Genomic DNA, 20,038 nt, shown 5'->3' with positions numbered 1-20,038 from the left:
ACTGGATCAAGTATCATTTTTATACATATCATATAGATCGTTCAAAATATTCGTTAAGTCATAATGTCAAAACATTTTAAAAATCATCATTATATCAAACATTTCATAGATTATTTTAACTATTCTAAAATTCTTTAATAAATTGATATAATCTATCAAATAAAATATATATTTTTAATCTAACTAATGATACATCTCTATATATCTAAATATAAATCATATAAAAATATAAAAAAATTTTATAAGATCTCATTGGCCAACATTGTCTCCGACGTCTAAGTAATTTTTCTCATTTAATCTTCTAGCTTTTCACAAAACTAAGCAAATTTATCACTTACTCATCTGTAAAAAAATAAATAAAATGAGAATAAGCAAATCACAGCTTAGTAAGTATAAACTCACACACCTTACTGGATCAAGTATCATTTTTATACATATTATATAGATCGTTCAAAATATTCATTAAATCATAATGTCAAAACATTTTAAAAATCATCATTATATCAAACATTTCATAGATTATAAATCAATATCAAAACATGTCAATTCATCAATTATGAATCATAAATCATGGTTAAATACATACTTCATACAAATCATGGATCAATCTTTGAAATTATCATAAATCATCATAATCATTTGTTTATCGTTAGCTGGTCATTGCTATAACTCATGACATTAGTTGTATCGATAATTTAATCCTCATAAGCATTGGTAACTATTATAACTGGCTAGCCAAGGCCTTACGCTAACTACTATAACCCATTAGCAGGACTGTATGATTATGTCTATGCTAACTACTATAACCCATTAGTCAAGGTTGTAGAATTAGTTCTGGTATCGATAATCTCACTTTTCAGGGATCTAAAATCGTAGCTATCATAAAATTATTCTTTAAACATAAATCATTTTCTCATTTCATTCATAAGCATGATCCGTCATTTACATAGCCAAAACAAAAAATAATCATATGCTTGGTCTTATTTTCATGTATTGAAAATAATGAAATAAAACATTTACTCATTTAGAAACATTCATATATATATATAGGTTCGACAACAAGTAAAGTATATGAGATTCTACTTACATTTTTTTTATTCCACCACTTGATTTTTCCTCCAAAATAATTAATAGCCTATTCAAGATAATTTCAACATATTAGAAATTAATCAACCCATTTCAAGACCAATGATACAAAAGAAAATTAAGTTAAACAAAAGTTAACTCAACTACCTAATACCGGCAGCCTAACCTCTTTTCATTAAAATGATCATATCTCAATATATCCAAATCAAAATTAAGATCTCTTTAATGCATTAAAAACTAGACTTGATAAGCTTTCTAACCATATATGGCTCACCTCGTAATTTTTTGTAGATTAATTATAATAATTTTTATAATCCATGTCATATACTACTGCTAGATAGTATGTATACTTTCTAATAAAAATTACATATTTATTTATAGGAAACTTCAAATTCAATTCCACTTGTTCTGTTGGAAAGTAGACTCAATATGTTTAAACATATATGGCTTAATCTATAATTCTTTGTATAAAAATTAAGATAATTTTCGTAATTTAACCCTGAAGCTGTTACCTTACAGCCTATATATCCTTAAGTAAAAAATTAGGCAACTCTTCATAGAAAACTGATATTCGACTTCCGTTTATTTCATTAAAAAGTATATTCAACATGCTTTCCAATGATATATAAAAATCATAACAATAATCTATTCATTAATATAGAATTCTATTTTAATTCACTATTGTAAATCATAGTATCTCATCAAAAAATAATATTTCTCCTTCAATCTTTAAAAACTCAAATCTCTATTTTCAGCCTTTAAACTTCATTCAATAATCATCAATAAATCTTAAAAATAAAAAATAAACAAAGCCCAGTAGTTTACCCAAATAGATCATGAAGATTAATGAAAGATTTCATAATTTTTCTTGATTTTTTTCTTAGAATTTCAACTCCAAATAATAGCAACCAACATGGTATATATTTTAAATAAAAAAATGTCATATACTCACCTTTAGAAGATTAATTCAATTATAGTCTTCGATTTTGAATCATATACTTGATTTTTCATGCTCTCTAACCCTAAGAAAGATGGATAATAAGAACTTGTATTTTTTTTTCTATTTTATGATACTAGTTTTTTCTCTGGTAAATCATTCAACCACTTTTTCTTTAGTAATTAACATCCTAATTAACTTAATGGGTTTAGTAATAGTCTAGCCCAATTATCATTTAGGCTGGGATATTACATTCTCCCTTCCTTATAAAAAGTTTTATCCTCGAAACTTGATTTACATCCATATCTTATTCTTCCATTTCTGAAATCGCTTCTCTTGCTATATGATTGTTTCATTAAACTTTTATAAAGGTAACAATTCAATATCAAAACTTGTTCTTTCCAATCAACCATTTGAATAAGATAGTTTCGATAAGCTAAAACTTATATCATTTTTAATTCTACATACCCATATCCAACCGTATAGCTTGGATTAAAAATATATTCTCTCACCATAGATTTGCAATACAATATGTATAATACATATTTGAGGTGGCAAGATTCTTTATATTGAATTTCTTTCACTTTATCAAGAACTTCAAATGTCCTTGCATAATATAAACTTAACATTCCTTACCTTATAATCCTCATAACACTTTTAATGATGACACATTTGAGTACAAATGATTAACCGCTTGAAGGTACAAATCTTATCGTCAAATTTCGGTATAATTTTTTTGCTTACTTTAAACCCTTGCTTAATCAACCAAAATTTATCAATCATTTGTTCCATAAATTCAAGAAATAAAAATTTTTCTTCTTTTGTCCTTATGCCAATAAATCTAAAAGACTTAGATCTACTTCCATACAAAACTTCGAAATGAATCATTGAATATTTGTCTTATGACTATTGTTATAAAAAAATATTTTTTTCAAGTTATGACATAAGTACTTCTTAGAAAAATGTCAATCAATAACAAAGCCTTAAAAAGGAACACAAAATATTTTTACCCAAAATCCATTAGTCGTTATTTATTAAAGATTCATCATTTTCTCAACTAACAATAGCACAAAAATTTAAAACTTAAATCAAATCAGGCTTTCATTGCGTACTCTAATATTTCATTCCAATAAAATTCAAACAAATTAATTTTCATAATGTTGTTTCATAACAAAAAAAACATATGTCCACAAATTTTCATATAATTTACTTTACGCCAGTGATTCATAACCATAACAACCTTGAATAACCATAACGTTTATTCTTACCTTTTATTATATTTAGAGTTATCACAAGTTTTTTTTAAAGTATTACAACACTTCTAATATATTTTATGCCAAATGATACAAATTTTACGATTATTCTCACCTTTTTATATTAACACATATTTTTTGGTTGAATTATTTTTTATTTATAATACTATTTTTTTACATTACCATTTTATTACGTTTCAATAATTTTTTTTTTACTTTTGTTATTACTTTTCATTACGTTTAGAATTATTATAATTTTTTTTTCTTAAGATGTAATAATGCTTCTAAATGTTTTATATTAAATTATACTAATTTTACAATTATTCTTACTGTTTTACGTTAACTCTTAACTTTTTATTTAAAATTATTTTTTTATTTGTAATAATAGTCCTTTTATATTGCTAACTTAAATATTTTTGTTCTAATAATATCTTTTTACGCTTATTGTTACTTTTAGAAGTATTACAACTTTTTTCTTAAAGGTATTATGATACTTCTAACAATTTTATTTCAAATAATACTAATTTTACAATCACTCTCACTTTTTTTTATGCTAATACTTTTTTTTAAAATTATTAATTATTGTAATAATAAAATGTTATTTATGGTACAATAATTTTTTTTACATTTTTTCTTACTTTTTATTACATTTAAATTTATCACAACTCTTTGTTAGAGTGTTACGATAATTTTAATCCAATTAATGCCTAGTAACACTAATTCTACAATTATTTTTATCTTTTTATGTTATGACACTTCTAATATATTTTTGCTCTAAATGATTCCAATTTTATAATTATTTTCACTTTTTTATGTTATTAATTTTTTTTTAGAATTATTTTTATTTATAATAATAAATTTTTTTATATTATCAACTTAATTGTTTACGTTATAATAATATCTTTTATGCTTACCTTTAATTACGTTTAAGATTACAATAACTTTTTCTTAAAGATGTTATGACACTTCTAATCATTTTACATCAAAAAAAAATAATTTTATGATTATTCTTATATTTTACATTAACATTTATTTTTTGCTATAGGATTATTTTTTATTTATAATACTAATTTTTTTACATTACTAATTTAATTATTTCCATTTTAATACTTTTTTTTTTACATTTATTGTTACTTTTCGTTAAATTTAGAATTATCAAAATATTTTATTAAGGTGTAACAATACTTGTAATCATTTTAAGTCAAATAATATTAATTTTATGATTATTCTCATTAATTTTTTACATTAACTTTAATTTTTTAGTTTAAAATTATTTTTTTATTTGTAATAATATTTCTTTTATGTTATCAACTTAATTATTATTGTTATAATAATATCTTTTTATATCTGTTGTTACTTTTTATTACATTTATAGTTATTACAACTTTTTGTTAAGGTGTTACGATACTTTTAACTCATTTTACGTTAAATGACATCAATTTTATGATTATTATCATATTTTTATATTAACACTTATTTATTAATTTATAATTATTCTTTAGGTTTAAAGTAATAATTCTTTTACATTGTCAACTTATTTATTTACGTTATAATAACATTTTTTTACACTTATTTTTATATTCATTGTATTTAGAATTATCAAAAAAAAAATTTAGGGTATTATAACACTTTTAACATATTTTTTGCTAAATGATATTAATTTTGCAATAATTCTTACATTTTTATGTTAAACAATTTTCAATTAATTTTTTTAAAAATATTATATTATCTTGTCCTCTATTTTAAAAATTTTAAATAAATTATATTTATTTGTTAAAATTTTTTATTTTATTTAATAAATAATATTTAATATAATTAATTAAAATTAAATTAATAAATTAATTATTTATATCTAATGATTGTTATTTAATGATCTTGTAATAAAATCAAAAAATTTAAATTTACTGTAAAAATTCCCCGACCGAAGTTATAATAAGGCTGGACATCATAAGGGCCACAACTGCACAACAGTTACTGGTCGATTTCAAACGACTAGTACAATTATTGATGACAAACCAAAGGCTCACAGCCTTCCAGGGATCAACGTCTGGTCCCAAGTACTGTCTGAAGGACAACATCTAATGCAAAAAATCGTACAAAAAAAAAAAAGACATCTAATGCAAAAATATGTTCGTATAACAGACGTTATTTAATAATTTTACATCACAGCATATATCAATACAAGATCTTAACAGTTTTTCCTAGATGAATTTAGCTCCTCTCTATTTCAATCTTAAATTGAGAATTTTGTTGATAATTAAATTAAATATATATGTATAAATATAAAAGAAATTTACGATACTTTAAGAATTTATAATAGATTAATTTTTTCATCAATATTAAAAAATAACAATATCTTATAGCAGATGCAATTTAATAATTTTTGCGTCAATGGCATAAATAATATTTAAAAATATTTTTTTTTTGAAAAAAAAAAGAAAAATGCATTTTCTTTATTGGTAAAAATGATTACAACACCTTTAAACAAGCTATATATACACTGAAACATTAAAAAATCCGATGCATCGATCTCAACATGTACCATACCTAACAAATAAAATATCTGCTGGCCATACACATCAACATTTATGTGTATAATATTTAAAAGTGATAAATCAAAATTATATTTGTGAACCGAAATTAAATCTGTGATTCACATGTGATTGTTCATACGTACTTGGCCCAACAGCAGCATCTATCTTAAATCAACAACATAAACAGAAATATCATGCTTTCTTTCATTTTGGGGCATGAATTAAGAATCTGTTCGAGGAACTTCTATAAATAAATCTCAGATACGTATTGCTGTATATCACTCACGGACAGAGGAGAAAGGGAAAAAGAGTTGTTTCGGAGTTCTTTCTCTTGTTTGCGTTCTAAGCAATAACTATGGAAGTCAAGCATGTTTCAATTCAAGCATTAGTTAAAGAGATAAAGGAGGAGATGTTGTTGGACATCGATGCTTACTCATTTGTTTCCCCTTCTGCCTATGACACTGCTTGGATGGCAATGATTGATCCTTTAGATTCCGACCAGCCATGGTTATCACCCATGTTCAAGGATTGCTTGGATTGGGTACTTAATATCCAGACAGAAGAAGGGTATTGGGGTGAGTGTGACGCCCATGGCAATCCCACCATCGAGTCTCTCCCCGCTACTTTGGCTTGTGTAATTGCACTCAAGAAGTGGAATCTTGGAAATCAAAATATAAAGCGAGGTTCTCTCTCACAACTATGTATACATAAATTAGTGGCTTGTATCACATCCATGCTTTAGATTAATGTTTTTAATTGATTTTATTCATGATAAACTTCAGGATTGGACTTTGTTCATGGAAACGCCGAGAAGCTCATTGGAGTAACTTACGACCACTTTCCTCGTTGGTTTACCATTGTTTTCCCTGGAATGATTGAAGTTGCACATGAAGTTGGGCTCGAACTTGCCTTCCCTTCCCAACTAAATGGACTGTTGTTAGACATATTCCACAAACGGAAAAGGATCCTTGAAACGTAATTGCTCTCAAATTTTACCTTAAATCTTTCGTGGTCGTGGAACAAACTTGATATTCAAATTAAGCATGAATATATGACGATTTAACTAACCTGTTGATTCATTATTGATGTGAAACTTTTTCTCTAGCGAGGAACTTGTTGGCAATCAATATCCTCCATTGTTATCGTATCTTGAAGCACTGCCTTCATCATATGATATTAGTGAAGAAGACATAACCTTGAACTTGAGTGGTGATGGCTCATTGTTCCAATCCCCCGCGGCCACTGCACGTGCTTTCATGGCTAGTGGAAAGGAGCAGTCTCTATCCTATCTGCAATCAGTTGTAGGAAGATGCGCTAATGGAGGTGAGCCAACTGCTTGATTTTGTCTTGCATGTGTTTAGTCAGCTCCCAATTTTATAAATTAACCCATTTGAACTTTAGTAAAAAGTTAAGTTTTGATGCAGTCCCACCAACTTATCCCATGGATGAAGAGCTAATAAAGCTTTGTCTGGTCAATCAACTACAAAAATTGGGGTTAGCTGAGCATTTTACACATGAGATTGAAGACAATTTGGCCCAACTTTACCGGTATATGTAGCATTCATCTATAAAAACCTGATTTTTCACTCTCTTTTTTCCTCGTGCTCAATCAAAATAGTAACCTTTGGCGTCAATTTATGGTTAAAACTTTTAGGAATTATAACAGCCAAGAGTCGATGGCAAAACCAAGCAATAATGCAGATGTCTCAACCCAGCTGCACAAAAACTCTTTAGCATTTCGACTCCTCCGCATGCATGGTTATAGTGTATTGCCTTGTACGATCCACTTAAAGAAACCTTCACCTTTCTTTTAATTTCGTGCAGCATTAACTGGAAGATGTTGCATGATTATCTATTGTTTGCATTCGCAGGTCACTACTTCAGTTGGTTCTTGAATAATCAAGAAGTTGGAGCTCATATAGAAGAAAATTATGAACACTTCTCAACCACCATGCTCAATGTTTATAGAGCCACGGATCTCATGTTTCCAGGAGAAAATGAACTTCAGGAAGCGAGATCATTTTCTAGGAATATGTTAGAGAAAGTTACATCCAAGGATACTCGCTTTAGATCTGTCGGGCTTAAGAAAATGGTAACTGAATATGTCTCAGATCATAGTAAATCCATCACATTATACCATATGCTTCATTAGAATTAATATTATAAACTTTTTTTTTTTTAAAGATAGGACTCCGTTTGGTAAATTAAATTCTATTTTGATCAATGCTACAAAAAAAAAAAAAAAGAGCTAAGGTAAATTAGTAATGTATAATTCCCAAATATTAATAAAAAAAATTCTTATAAATTAGTAAGCACTTTTTGAGAAAAAAAAAAAATCAAATGACAAAGAAATTGTTTACTTTTTAATGTCATAATAAGCTTTTAGAACATAAGAAATTTTATATTTTATAATTAATAGAATTAAGAAAATTCTTAATTGTATCACTTCAACCTTTAACACAAAAATACACTAATCTCAAAATGCATCCTATGCTTAACTCTAAAAATAAGGACAAATTTATGTCGCATCTTATATAAGCTAGCTCAAAATAGACGTCAGAGAAAAGGTCCAATTTTTAGCCATTTTTTTGTAGTAATTTATTTATGCACGAAATTATATGAATAAATCAATAATTATATGATTTATTGATAAAATATTAAATTTGTTTAATTTTAATAATTAAAGATCATAATTTTAAATAAAAAAATTATACGGATCCTTTTTACTTTCCCTTACTAAAATCTATTTTTAGAATAGTGCCATTCATGAACTTCAATTAATTTCCTTGTTTTTAATTTGACCAAAAAAAAAATTTTTCCCTTGCTTGTAAAATGTCTCATAGATGGAGCATGAACTGAGATTTCCATGGATCGCTCGACTGGATCATTTGGAACATAGAAGTTGGATTGAAGAGAATAACACCGACATTTTGTGGGTAGGCAAAGCCTCCTTGCACAGGTATTATTATATCAGGCTGCAATATTAGTTTGTAGACAATGTAACTTGACTAAAGAAAAGCTACTTGGCTTAAATGTTCAATAACCCGTCAAACGGTACAAGGTTAATCTATCAAACATCAAACCTTTTGGAAGCAGGTTGTCACCCCTGTTGAATAAGAAGCTAATCCGACTTGCAATGGCGGATTACGAGTTTCGGCAGACAATATACAAGAATGAGTTGGCGGAAGTGGAAAGGTGTTGTTAACTCGATGTATAACTAATACTAAGTATGACTTTGTTTTTATGATTTCTTGGGTTCCATTTCCATGGACTATATGTATAGGTGGTCCAGGAGCAGTGGTATGAGCAACATGGGATTTAGTCGAGAGAAAACTACATATTGTTACTTTGCCATTGCCTCCAGCATTCCACTGCCATATGACTCTGATCTACGGATTATAATTGCAAAAAGTGCTGTTGTGATAACTGTTGCGGATGATTTTTATGATAAGGAAGGTTCTTTAGATGAGTTGAATAGCCTCACTGATGCAATTGGAAGGTAATCACAGATGAGAACTAAAAAGTTGATTTCAATGGGTCGATTTTCGATCCTTTTCAATGCACTGATACAATTGGAATGCGTATGATAGATGGGATGCTAATGGATTGAGTGGTCATGGTAAGACTATCTTTGATGCCCTTGATGATCTCGTCAGAGAAATTGTAACAAAAGTTATGCAACAGCAGGGAACTGATATAACAAATTTTCTTCAGCAGATAGTAAGTTTAAACAACAAATATGTGGTTCATTCATTTTCTTTTGCCCTGAAAGTTGTGAATTAACATATACATGAAACGTAATTCTTTTTCTTTTTTACGGTCAAGTGGTATGAAACGTTTGTTTCATGGCTTGTGGAGGCAATGTGGAGCAAGGGTGGATTTCTTCCATCAATGGATGAGTACCTTGGAACTGGAATGGTATTCATTGCTGCACATACCATGGTTCTTCCAGCTTCCTGTCTATTAAATCCAAGCTTAACCGATTGTAAAATCAGGCCAGGGGAATACGAGAGTCTTAACAAATTACTGATGCTTATACCTCGTTTACTGAATGATATACAGAGCTATCAGGTGACAATTACTGAACATTGTGAAGGCCAGATTCATGTCATTCTTTATATGTAAGGAAGATAATTAATCATTTATTGTGTAATCACAGAAGGAACAACGAGAGGGGAAAATGAACTATGTATTGCTCTATTTAAAAGAAAATCCAGGAGCAGACATTGAAGATTCAACTGCCTATGTGCGAGAAATAATTGACAAGAAGTGGGGAGAGTTGCTCCAACATGTTCTGATGGATGGATTCGGACAATTGCCCAAACCGTGTAAGCTTCTTCATCTATCATGCGTGAAAGTGTTTCAGACGTTCTTCCACTCAACCAACAGGTTTGATTCCAACACAGAGATGCTACAAGACATCCAAAAGGCAATCTATATCCCTCTAAATGTTGATTAACCTCAAAGCCATTGGTACCTCTGAAGGAATTATATTAATCAGCTTCCATTCTGGTCGGCCTTCCAAATATGAAACATCACAGATCGAGCTAGCTAGTACTTAATTTGCCTTTCTGCTGCTAAACTTTTAATGTGCCTTTCTTTTAGTTCAGTTCAGTTCATAAATTATTAGCCTCTGCTGCATTCAGTGCTGCTTTTCAAGAGTTGTAAAAGCACAGTCCTGTAATCTCAAAAGTCTATTGAATAGTTTAACTGGGAAGATAAACTTTGAGCCAAATAGTGACGTAGTTAATATGTGTAAGTTTTCTTATCACCACTTCACTAAAAATGAGGAGAATATGAAAATGGATAAGCTATTCTTGTTTTATAATCCATTCATTGAAAGGAAAAAAATTTTAAAAAGGTGAAAATTTGATTTGAAGATACACGTCCAAGCATTGAATGAACATCTTGACTGCTTTGTGGAATATAACAACCTGACAATGGTATGCACAGGAATTTATATGGTGGGTTGACTGGGTAAACCAGCTAGATTGGACAAAAGAAACCTCACACAAACAAAAATGGTAATTTGACAGCAATTCTTGTCCTTTTTTTATTAGATAAACACCATCCAGGGCAAAGAGTGACAACTTATTATTAATTATTCAGCCAAAAAGAAAAGGGAATGCCTCATAGCTGGTCGCATATACAATAGAAACAGGGATTCCTGTTCATTTGCCTTGCTATTTGTAGTAGCCTAGCTCATCTCCCATGCACATAAAAGACTTGAAATGACTATTTTTGTTGGGAAAAACACTCCTAGAACTTGTTATTTTTCTACTTTTACTGTTTTCTGCTACTATATATAGTGCTAAGACCAAAACCTTGAGGCTCTATCGGGAGGAAGGTGGGGATTCACCAAGGAGAAAAGCTGAGAAGAAAGCGAGTGAACTGCTTGGTTTGAAGCACGGTACTGCATGGCCGGCTCCTCTAAATGTAGCAAAGGTTAGTCCTTTGTATTCTTGAAACCAACCGCTGACCTGACCAAAAGAACAAAGAAAAAAAAACCCCTTGAAGTTAGAAGAAGACACATGCTTGTGCTATGCATAGTGCACGACCAAAATGTCGAATCTTCCATACAAATGCAAATCTAGATAGATAGATTATACATAGAGTTATTAAATGAGAAACAACAATCATCTACAATAAGCAACTCATATAATTTTAACATGCGGACTCAGTATTCCACTTAAACCATCACATTATAAGGATTAATTAATCAATTCTCTTTTTGACAAGATGGAAGGTTTTGATGACAAAATTAGAGCTGAGCATTTTCATCAGTTCAGCTTATACATAAATCCAATGTTCAGAACTTCAGATACATTGCAGAATGAACCAAAATAAAGAAATTCATGGCATTTCAGCACCCTTTTGAAAGGAGAATGGAGTTGTTGTTTATCTCTCTTTTCTTCCCATGACAAATGGCGAAGAGCCTCCCCTTTCCCTACCTCTCTTTCTCTGTCTCAGAAATACTCAGGTGAAGGAGGTTTTGCAGCCGATAAATATATTAAATGTCTTTAGTAAAGTTGTAAGCTCAATAGAATCAGATTGAAAATAAAATATTAATCAGAGTCATTAATAGTCAAACAAGTTAGACCAGATGTTTTTATTTTCACTTTGATTGTCATCATCAATACCTGTTTCTTATGGTACCATGGTCTCCATGCCTTAGTGATGGGCAGTCCCAAAGTATTTATGCTGTATCGCGTGGACAGAACAGGAACTCTTCCATCCGTGTCTCCACTAAACCACTCAGAAGCAATTACATGAGACAGAAAAACAAGCGACTACAATATCTAGAAAACTGTTTAAAGGATGGGAATTACCTGTAGACCCAAATTCTAACTCCTGCTACAATAAGCTTTTTGTATATAGGAAGAACTGATGGCTTTGAATCTGCCCAATCATCAAATATCTTTTTACTGCATTATAAAAGAGAATAACAGTGTTTAGTTAGCATTTTAAAACCACAATTTCAATAAGCTTCTTCTTATCATTATAGGCTTAGAATAATGATGGTTGAATGGATTATAAAGAATTGTAGCAGGACATCTATAATGCATTACTTGCAGATGCTCCAGTTCCTGAGATAGTGACCATCACTAACATGGAGAGCCTTTTGAACATCCAGTCTATTGTAGAAAGCTTTGGCATAATCATCAAGGCAGGGATCAAAGCCACCCAAAATCCTTGGCATCTGGTAAGGTTCATGAAACCATCATATCAAAACTTTGTCACAGACATTAATGGAAGAGCAATAACATGGAATAAAGGAAATTATACCCCCACCAAAAAAAAAAAATGACAAGAATTAAGTCATGAGAAATTCCTCTGACATTGATATTATATTATAGGATAATGTCCTTGGCATCTGATAAGGTTCATGAAACCATCATATCAAAGCTTTGTCACAGACATTAATGGAAGAGCAATAATATGGAATAAAGGAAATTATACCTCCCCCCCCCCCCCCCCCAAAAAAAAAAAAAAGGACTAGAATTAAGTCATGAGAAATTCCTCTGACATTGATATTATACTATAGGATAATGTAAGTTACAGAAATGAAGCATGGGATCACCATATTGGAAGTTCGCTTCATCATGACTTGCAATGATTTGTGATCTGAACCTGCAGTATCACCAATGCACACTGGGGTGTATAGGCTGAAGATATCAATCTCCTTATACTGTTTAAGTACTTCATCCACAGCTTTACAACAATCTTCATTTCCCCATGTATCATTGCTGTTAAAATCACAGCTTTCACTGATTATTTTGTGAGTTTCATCAGATACCACAGCATGGCTCCAAGCATAATCCACCAGACCTCTCCAATCCTCAGCATCATATGTTTCAGGATTACCTAACTGTTGACGAAAAGGAAATTCCAGCACGTCAAGCAAGCATGCAATAGTTTAGTGGAAAAAGTAAGACCAGATTGATTATCATGAGTTTATAACCAGCCAAAAGAATTTTTTTTTTTTTAATAATTCAGAAATGAGCATACCAAAATACCCTTGAGCTCAATATGAAGTGAAAGATCCTTATTATTGTCATGGACGAGCTCAGCCAGCTCTGGCACATATTTCCCTGTGAAAAACAAGTCAATTGAGAATCACTCTGTTGAGATAAAGACAAAAGTAATTATTAAAGAGGAATACCTGCATAACTTTCCCCAGCAATATAAAGGTTTCGTGTTCTATATGATGGAAACTTCAGGAACCACTTATGCAGGAAAGTGTAAGCATCATGTGCTGGAGCAAGTAGTCCATAGCAGAAACAAGCACCAATTATTTAAAAGAATAATCTTCTTATAATCAGATAATAATCAGAAGTTCCTATAATATAATTTATACCTAGAAGCTACACATACTTTTTCATGTACCTATGACATGCAAATTAATTTGTGCCATGTTGAGGCAAACATATGTTATCTACATAATATTGTAAGTAATTTAGAGGAGGGAAATTTGAACTTGAAATCCCCTTTTTGGTTGGAGTGCTTTGACAACTAACTAGGTTATATTTTGGCCACAATTGACCAATAATAGTGGCAAGATATACGGTCGCAGCAATTTACGGGTGTAATTTTGTGTTAAAACTCACCGGTAAACTCATCTCCTAGATGATCATAATCAGTAGAAGTATTTGAGTACGAAAATCCAACTCCAATCGGAGATTCCAGGAATAACATATTGGCTTCTGCATCATCAAAGACATTAAAAAATTCTTAATATGATATTGGAATATGGAGAGAGCAGAATACAGAGGTTGATAGGAGCAACCACAAAAGTAAGTGTATTGATTTTATATGAATTTCTGTGATGCAATAACATATATTTAACAATGACCATGTCGATGACAACAATAATGAATAACCAGGATGAATAGATAAGAAAAACATATTTGCAGCTTACATATGCACGTTGGCTAGAAAACTATAAAGTGTGAACTTTATACCTTTATTCCATGAGAAGTTGTTAAATTTAATTCCCTGCCCATCAGTGTCCACTATAAAAGGACCAATCTCTTGTGTTGCTCCATAACCCACAGAAGAGCACCCAGGACCTGAAACAGAACTTGTCACTTTATTGGAGAACATAGAATAAAAAAAAAACAAACTGAATTATGGAATGAGGCTTATTTCCACGAGCGGATATCAGGAAAAACAATGACCTCCACTAAAAGAGAACATGGAACAATGATCATATATCTTATACCCTAGGATAATTAAAGCAAATATTCAACAGTAAAGTTTGCTTATATGGCAACACTAGTAATGAAGGAATCTGTGATAGCTTTCTCTTTCTCTCTTCATCCTTTATGTACAAAATAAATGGAGGTAAAGATTAGATGTTATAGGAGAGACCTTTCAGTCAAAAGATTGGAATCTGAAAAGCCTAGATTAACTTTTAAAAACAAAGTAACCTTTGATAACAAATGTATTTTCTAACACCAAGATCAAATTTGTTCTAGCCAACATCTTCCAGTACAATATAGCCAAAGGTGAACAAGAATAGAGGCTCTAGAACAAGTAAGATGCAACAGCTAGAAGAGAAAATTTGATCACTTTCCAGATAATTTAATCATTATCCTTACCTCCATTAAGCCACAGCACCAATGGTTTGTCATCAGGGTGAGACATAGCCTCATAGAACCAATAAAAAAGTGTTCTTCCATTCTTTTCATTCACAGTGACATAGCCAGCATAATGGTGGAAGTCTACAGCTGGCTGGCCAGGCAAGTTGGTAACGAGATCATCATTTCCCAGGACATGATGCACTGATGATATAGTTGAAACAAAAGCCGAAGTAAGGAAAACTGTCAATTTCAGTCCAAAATCCATGTTGATAAAGACAAACAAGTCAGACTGACTTCAATAAAAGAGGATTGATGGCTACCAAGAAGCCCACATATCTATTTATACTGCCTACTATAGGGACTATTTCAAAGGTAATAAGATACCGAAGAAATGGTCATAAGTGGCACCATGGTTTTTCTATGATTGGCAATCTGACATGGATTTTAGGCAGTTTCTAGGGTTTTCAAGGGACGGTGGAATCTCTGTGTGGCTTGTTAAATCATGGTAACATGAAGTGAGTTAATGATTTTCCCCAATAACTTATGCTAAACACAATCCACATGATCTTATTATTTGTCAAAGTAATGATCACTATCAGTACTAAGAAAAAAGTTGGATTCTAATTAAGAGATACTTGATTACAATAGTATCTGTTATTACCCATTGCAATATTGCCATTAACCAGAGATGCAAGGAAACAAGACTACTGATACAACCAACATATGGTGACCATCATATATACAAAATCCTACTACTTCTTCATATACCAATTATAGTGACCATCATATACCAAATTTGGAAGTTAACCATTTGAAAGTAAACAAGTTGTGAAACATCAAATTTCTCTTTTATTTCTTCAGTTTATTGGAACAAATGATAAAAACATGTCAGAAAGGGGCTTTAGCAGCTTTAAGGTTAACAAATTATTGGTTAAGTAGAAAAGCACACACACACATATATATATGGTGATTCATAAATCCATATTCAATCAGTCAAATTCCACAGTTACTAAGACAAAGACAGACCGATGTTTTTGATATTGAACCTTCTATATTATTTCATACTTCTGTCAGCAATAATGTTCAAAATGATGGGAACTCAATTGTGTAAACTTTGAACATAAAAGTTTGACTGAGAAAGGTTATCCAGAATTTTGTTCATTTTGCCATGCTTGTAAATGCTTCCTTTTTGTTTTAGAATAAGTTTTTGAGTCTAGAAATTAAGCTACATTAGTAAAACTCTGTACATTTTAATAATTAAGCTCTGGTGTATCATGAATAGATAAATAACTGATGATAAATTATCATTTGGTAAGTTGTGTGGAGAAGGGAAACCATAGACTCAAAAATATCGCCCGACATTACCTGGGGATACTTCTTTCTTTCCTCTCAGACCAATCGAAAAGATGAAGAAAAACGGGTATTTCTTTGTGATAAAGCTCAATGAGAGAATGACTGATCAAGAGAGCCAAGACCAAACAAGTTCAACTTCAACATATCCAAAACAAGGGACAATTGTTAACATATTCTCAATAGATATAGTGTTGAATCAGTAGCTTCTTTGATAAATAAATAAAAATATAACTAATTACAAAAGAATGAAGTAACAGATGGATATTTTTTTTCAATTCAGCTTATGCAACAGATAATTGCTCTACAGATTGATCCTGCAGTAAAGAGAGACTGGTTAAGGCATTGGTTTGTATCAAGTATTGACCTATCTGATTGTCCTAAGATTACTAACAAGTAACAACAACCTAATAGGAGTGCCCGGAATGCCATGGTACTAACTACCCCAGTGTTAAGCATCATTATCCTAAACTAAAGATGGTTAGTTAAATCATTTAAAGGCCAGACAGATTGTTTGAAAGTCTCCAATTGTCCACATCTACAAAGACTACTACAGCACATGGCAATATCTTCATAGGAATTGGCTGGCTTATTGCCAATGATTATCTTATCAAAAAGTAGCCGGTATATATGAAAAGACATTGTCCAACAAGTGGTTCTTCTAAAATACAGAGAAAAAGCTAACTGTTCTTAAGCATCTCATCATCACAAAGTTGAAAGATGGAGTTCTGTGGCGAACCTTGTGCGCCATGACTCTTGAATCTGGTGAACCTCAGGTAGTGAAAGGTATGAAAGGAACATCAATTAGGTTGTTGCACAATGACCTGGATTCCAACTTTATTCGAATAATGAGATGGAAAACATCTCATAGGTGTTCATTGTATGACTTATGTCTTTTCTTTATTTTCTATTTGATGTACATTTATCCAAAGCTAACTGATATATATTATCATCACACGCATTGACGATATTCCTAACTATAGTTTTCCTCAAGTATTTATGCACTGGTTCTGAAAGCATTAATGAACATAAACAAATAACGCCTTCATCTAGTTGTGATGCTGATCAATCTGACAGTAATATGACAGATACTCCCTTTAGCTAGTCAATAAATGAGAAAAATTACTTTCATCTTTCTTCTTCACTTATTTTAATTAGTTATATGTAAAACACAGCAAAAAAATCGATCCAACAAGTGCATCATTCTGTTTTTGTACAAAGAAATGTCACCCAAAAAACAAACTGGCACGTGCACTTCTGACTCATATTAGCATACATGAAAAATCAGGTTTTCTTTAGCTATGATTAACTCAATAAAGAGGTAATTTCCACCTTTCTAGTTTTGAAAGTAAATAAATAAGTTTGTTTTTCTTTATCTGATCTCACAACCTTCGTAGTTTTAAATTTCAAGCAGCAGAACCAGCTCCCATTTGCCGAACACTGCAGTGTTGTTTCTTTTTCATATGATAGAAACTATATTAATAGTTTCTCACTTCAGGACATAAAGATTCTATGATTTTTTCTGTAGAAAAAATGCTTAAGCCATTCATATCTAGTATTTTTGACCTATGTTCTAGGATCTACACAAACAAGAGCCTATAAATGGTGGGAGACATTGATAATCAATGGTTGTCTGACTATTCTGAAGCATGAGAAGACACATTTGGCATGTGGAACGTATTATGTATAAAATTCCCATTGACCAAAAATCTGATTCTGATAAGGCTCATCGTGAATCCCAAAAATCTGATTCTGACAAGCCTCATCTTGAATCATTCTCTTGATAACACTTTCAGGGCAGCAATTGTGTAATTGATAATTTTTTATTCTTTTGCTACAATTGCATGACCAAAGTTGACACAAAAGGCACGAATTTCTTTGTTTGTTCTCATTTTAGTGGGCACAAGCATTATCAATTTCATGATGACCTAAGAACTTTACTGTAATTAGTGTGAAGAAGATAGAATTGTGGCAAGCACTGTGCACAATGCATTGACAACCAGATGAAAAGAGTACATTATCTAGAAACGTGTCTAGGACGAACTTATCCCATAGCTGTGAATAAGATGAAGGAATCTAAACTACTTTGTAAATGTTGCTATTTGAAATGCTTCTCATCAATGTAACAGCATAATCATTAATTAAATTGGATCAAGCAGACTAACTCTAATATGCTTCAATAATCAAATTATATGCTGCATCTCCCTAGAGAAACCATTTTGGGCTAGCACAGGCCCCCATTCTTGACCTTTTCAATTCCCCATCTTCTGGATTTATCAATAAAGTGCTACTGAGGGTCCAACAGATTAGCCCAATAACTAGCTATGATCCTGGAAAATTAGAGTTTCTGGGAGGGCATGTTTTCATTATTTCTGGTCCTGTTGCATGTGAACATGCAAAATTATGTCTTTGTTTCTTGTTTGCTTTCACACAACAAATAAATTGGATATATAATTGCCCACTGAATTATCTATATTCATCGTTCACTTATCCACTAACATGAAGCTAACTGCTACTAAAATATCATTAAGATCCGGTATTCCCATCCATGAATTAAAACCAGATTACACCCTCAATAAGTTCAACTACGTAACTGCAAGAAATATATCAAAGAAACTACAAATAAAACTAAACTAATTGAATACTTAACAGCCCACCATTCCCTTAGTCAACTGTCCAAAAGATGAAATATTCAACAGTTTCTTCCCACTCTTATGACAAAGAGAGTGAAAACCATTTGCTTTAACTTTGTGCAGGGGACTTGTCCTACTGGATGTTCATAAAGAGGACCACTAACTAGATGAAGATAGCAATGTGTTTACAATACAAGACAAGCGAAATGAAAACTTACCAAAATCGAGAACATCATGAAGTTTAGGTGGAGAGAGACTGAAAGAAGGGCCTGGAATGTGCTCCATACTATTAAAATAAAATTTACATACTTTCTTTTCGTGGTTAATTTTTGTCAAGTTTAAGCAACTAAATAGAAATTCAATCGCCTACCATCTTTCTTTCTTTCCTATCTTCCTCATTATCATTTGGGATTTATGTTGAAACCGCCTTCCCTAAGAAACAGAATCATTTCTAACTGTATCATTTGAGCCACCAGCAGATACCTAACAAGCACCAACCCCTCGTAACTATGTTAAGATATCCTAGCCTGCATACCTCATTTAATAAAGTAAGCCAATCAAATGCTATTATGCTTAAAGCCTATGTTCTCCTCTTTACTCTAAAAAAAAAAAAAAAAACATCTAATTGAATAAACAACCTAAAAGAAGAGCTAGACATAGAGGGTAGACCGATGCATGCATTTTCAAGTTCAAGGAAGGTGTTAGAAAGGACCAAGAAGGCTAATTAATACAACCAAACCCTCAAACTCTAGTTTCACAAGGCAAACATACCCTACTGTACTGTCCGCCAGCAGCTGGCCTATGAGAAGGAAAAAAACTTTTCAAGGTTATACAGCTGCACATGTAATCAAATGCTAATAATTAATACCAATTAGAGCAAAGTTAGCGTTGTTAAAATTCAAAACAGTACAACTAGTGGTAATGGAACATTACTACTTGTTCAGAAAGAAAGCAGTCTTATAAGGTCCAAAAGAAAGGAACAACTGACCAAAACTCCAAAGTGAACAGACCCAGCTAGCAAGACTTGAAAAGTCAACAGAATCATCAGCCTGAGTATCCTTCCGCAATTCTGCCACTAGCACAGCCCAATACAAAAGTCATCTTCACCAAATCCAAACCCAGAAAACCTTTAAACCAAACCGCAAACTCTTTACCGATCAAC

The 20,038-nt window shown here is 31.4% G+C and overlaps 2 protein-coding genes across 4 annotated transcripts; one reads left to right on the top strand and one right to left on the bottom strand.

The window, feature by feature from the left end:
* The first annotated feature begins 6,090 nt into the window (after positions 1–6,090).
* Positions 6,091–10,459, top strand: LOC111281072 ((E,E)-geranyllinalool synthase-like). The gene is given in 13 exon segments (XM_022868657.2): positions 6,091–6,493; positions 6,593–6,785; positions 6,916–7,133; positions 7,235–7,358; positions 7,465–7,586; positions 7,682–7,902; positions 8,654–8,769; positions 8,907–9,005; positions 9,094–9,309; positions 9,401–9,530; positions 9,636–9,881; positions 9,970–10,266; positions 10,269–10,459. Coding segments are annotated over 13 exon segments (2,349 nt in total). The 5' UTR covers positions 6,091–6,165; the 3' UTR covers positions 10,308–10,459.
* Positions 10,460–10,822: 363 nt separating this feature from the next.
* LOC111280693 (serine carboxypeptidase-like 31) lies at positions 10,823–20,036 on the bottom strand. Of its 3 annotated transcripts, none has more exons than XM_022868097.2 (11): positions 19,095–19,268; positions 14,912–15,094; positions 14,273–14,380; positions 13,919–14,014; positions 13,474–13,566; positions 13,320–13,402; positions 12,892–13,179; positions 12,380–12,510; positions 12,140–12,235; positions 11,951–12,056; positions 10,823–11,290 (listed from the first exon to the last, which is right to left on the bottom strand). In XM_022868097.2, exons 1-11 carry the CDS (start codon positions 19,159–19,161, stop codon positions 11,144–11,146), a joined length of 1,398 nt encoding a protein of 465 aa, XP_022723832.2. In that variant the 5' UTR covers positions 19,162–19,268; the 3' UTR covers positions 10,823–11,143. The 3 variants fall into 3 exon arrangements, with proteins under 3 accessions (XP_022723832.2, XP_089612946.1, XP_022723834.2); XM_089756820.1 differs by lacking the exon at positions 19,095–19,268 and adding an exon at positions 19,865–20,036 and having other exon boundaries at positions 11,034–11,290; XM_022868099.2 differs by lacking the exon at positions 13,474–13,566 and having other exon boundaries at positions 11,034–11,290.
* Between the last annotated feature and the right edge of the window lie 2 nt (positions 20,037–20,038).

The sequence above is a fragment of the Durio zibethinus genome, chromosome 28 (assembly GCF_047325235.1).
Source record: "Durio zibethinus cultivar Kanyao isolate XHJ-2024 chromosome 28, ASM4732523v1, whole genome shotgun sequence".
Classification (NCBI taxonomy): domain Eukaryota; kingdom Viridiplantae; phylum Streptophyta; class Magnoliopsida; order Malvales; family Malvaceae; genus Durio; species Durio zibethinus.
This window is presented reverse-complemented; position numbering and strand designations above follow the sequence as displayed.

Coding starts and splice junctions, on each gene's coding strand:
- LOC111280693 (XM_022868097.2), bottom strand. CDS start 19,161: ATGGAGCACATTCCAGGCCCTTCTTTCAGTCTCTCTCCACCTAAACTT. Junction 12,236..12,379: donor AGGAACTGGAGCATCTGCAA/GTAATGCATTAT, acceptor TTTATAATGCAG/TAAAAAGATATTTGATGATT. Junction 11,291..11,950: donor CATGGTACCATAAGAAACAG/GTATTGATGATG, acceptor TCTTTTGGTCAG/GTCAGCGGTTGGTTTCAAGA.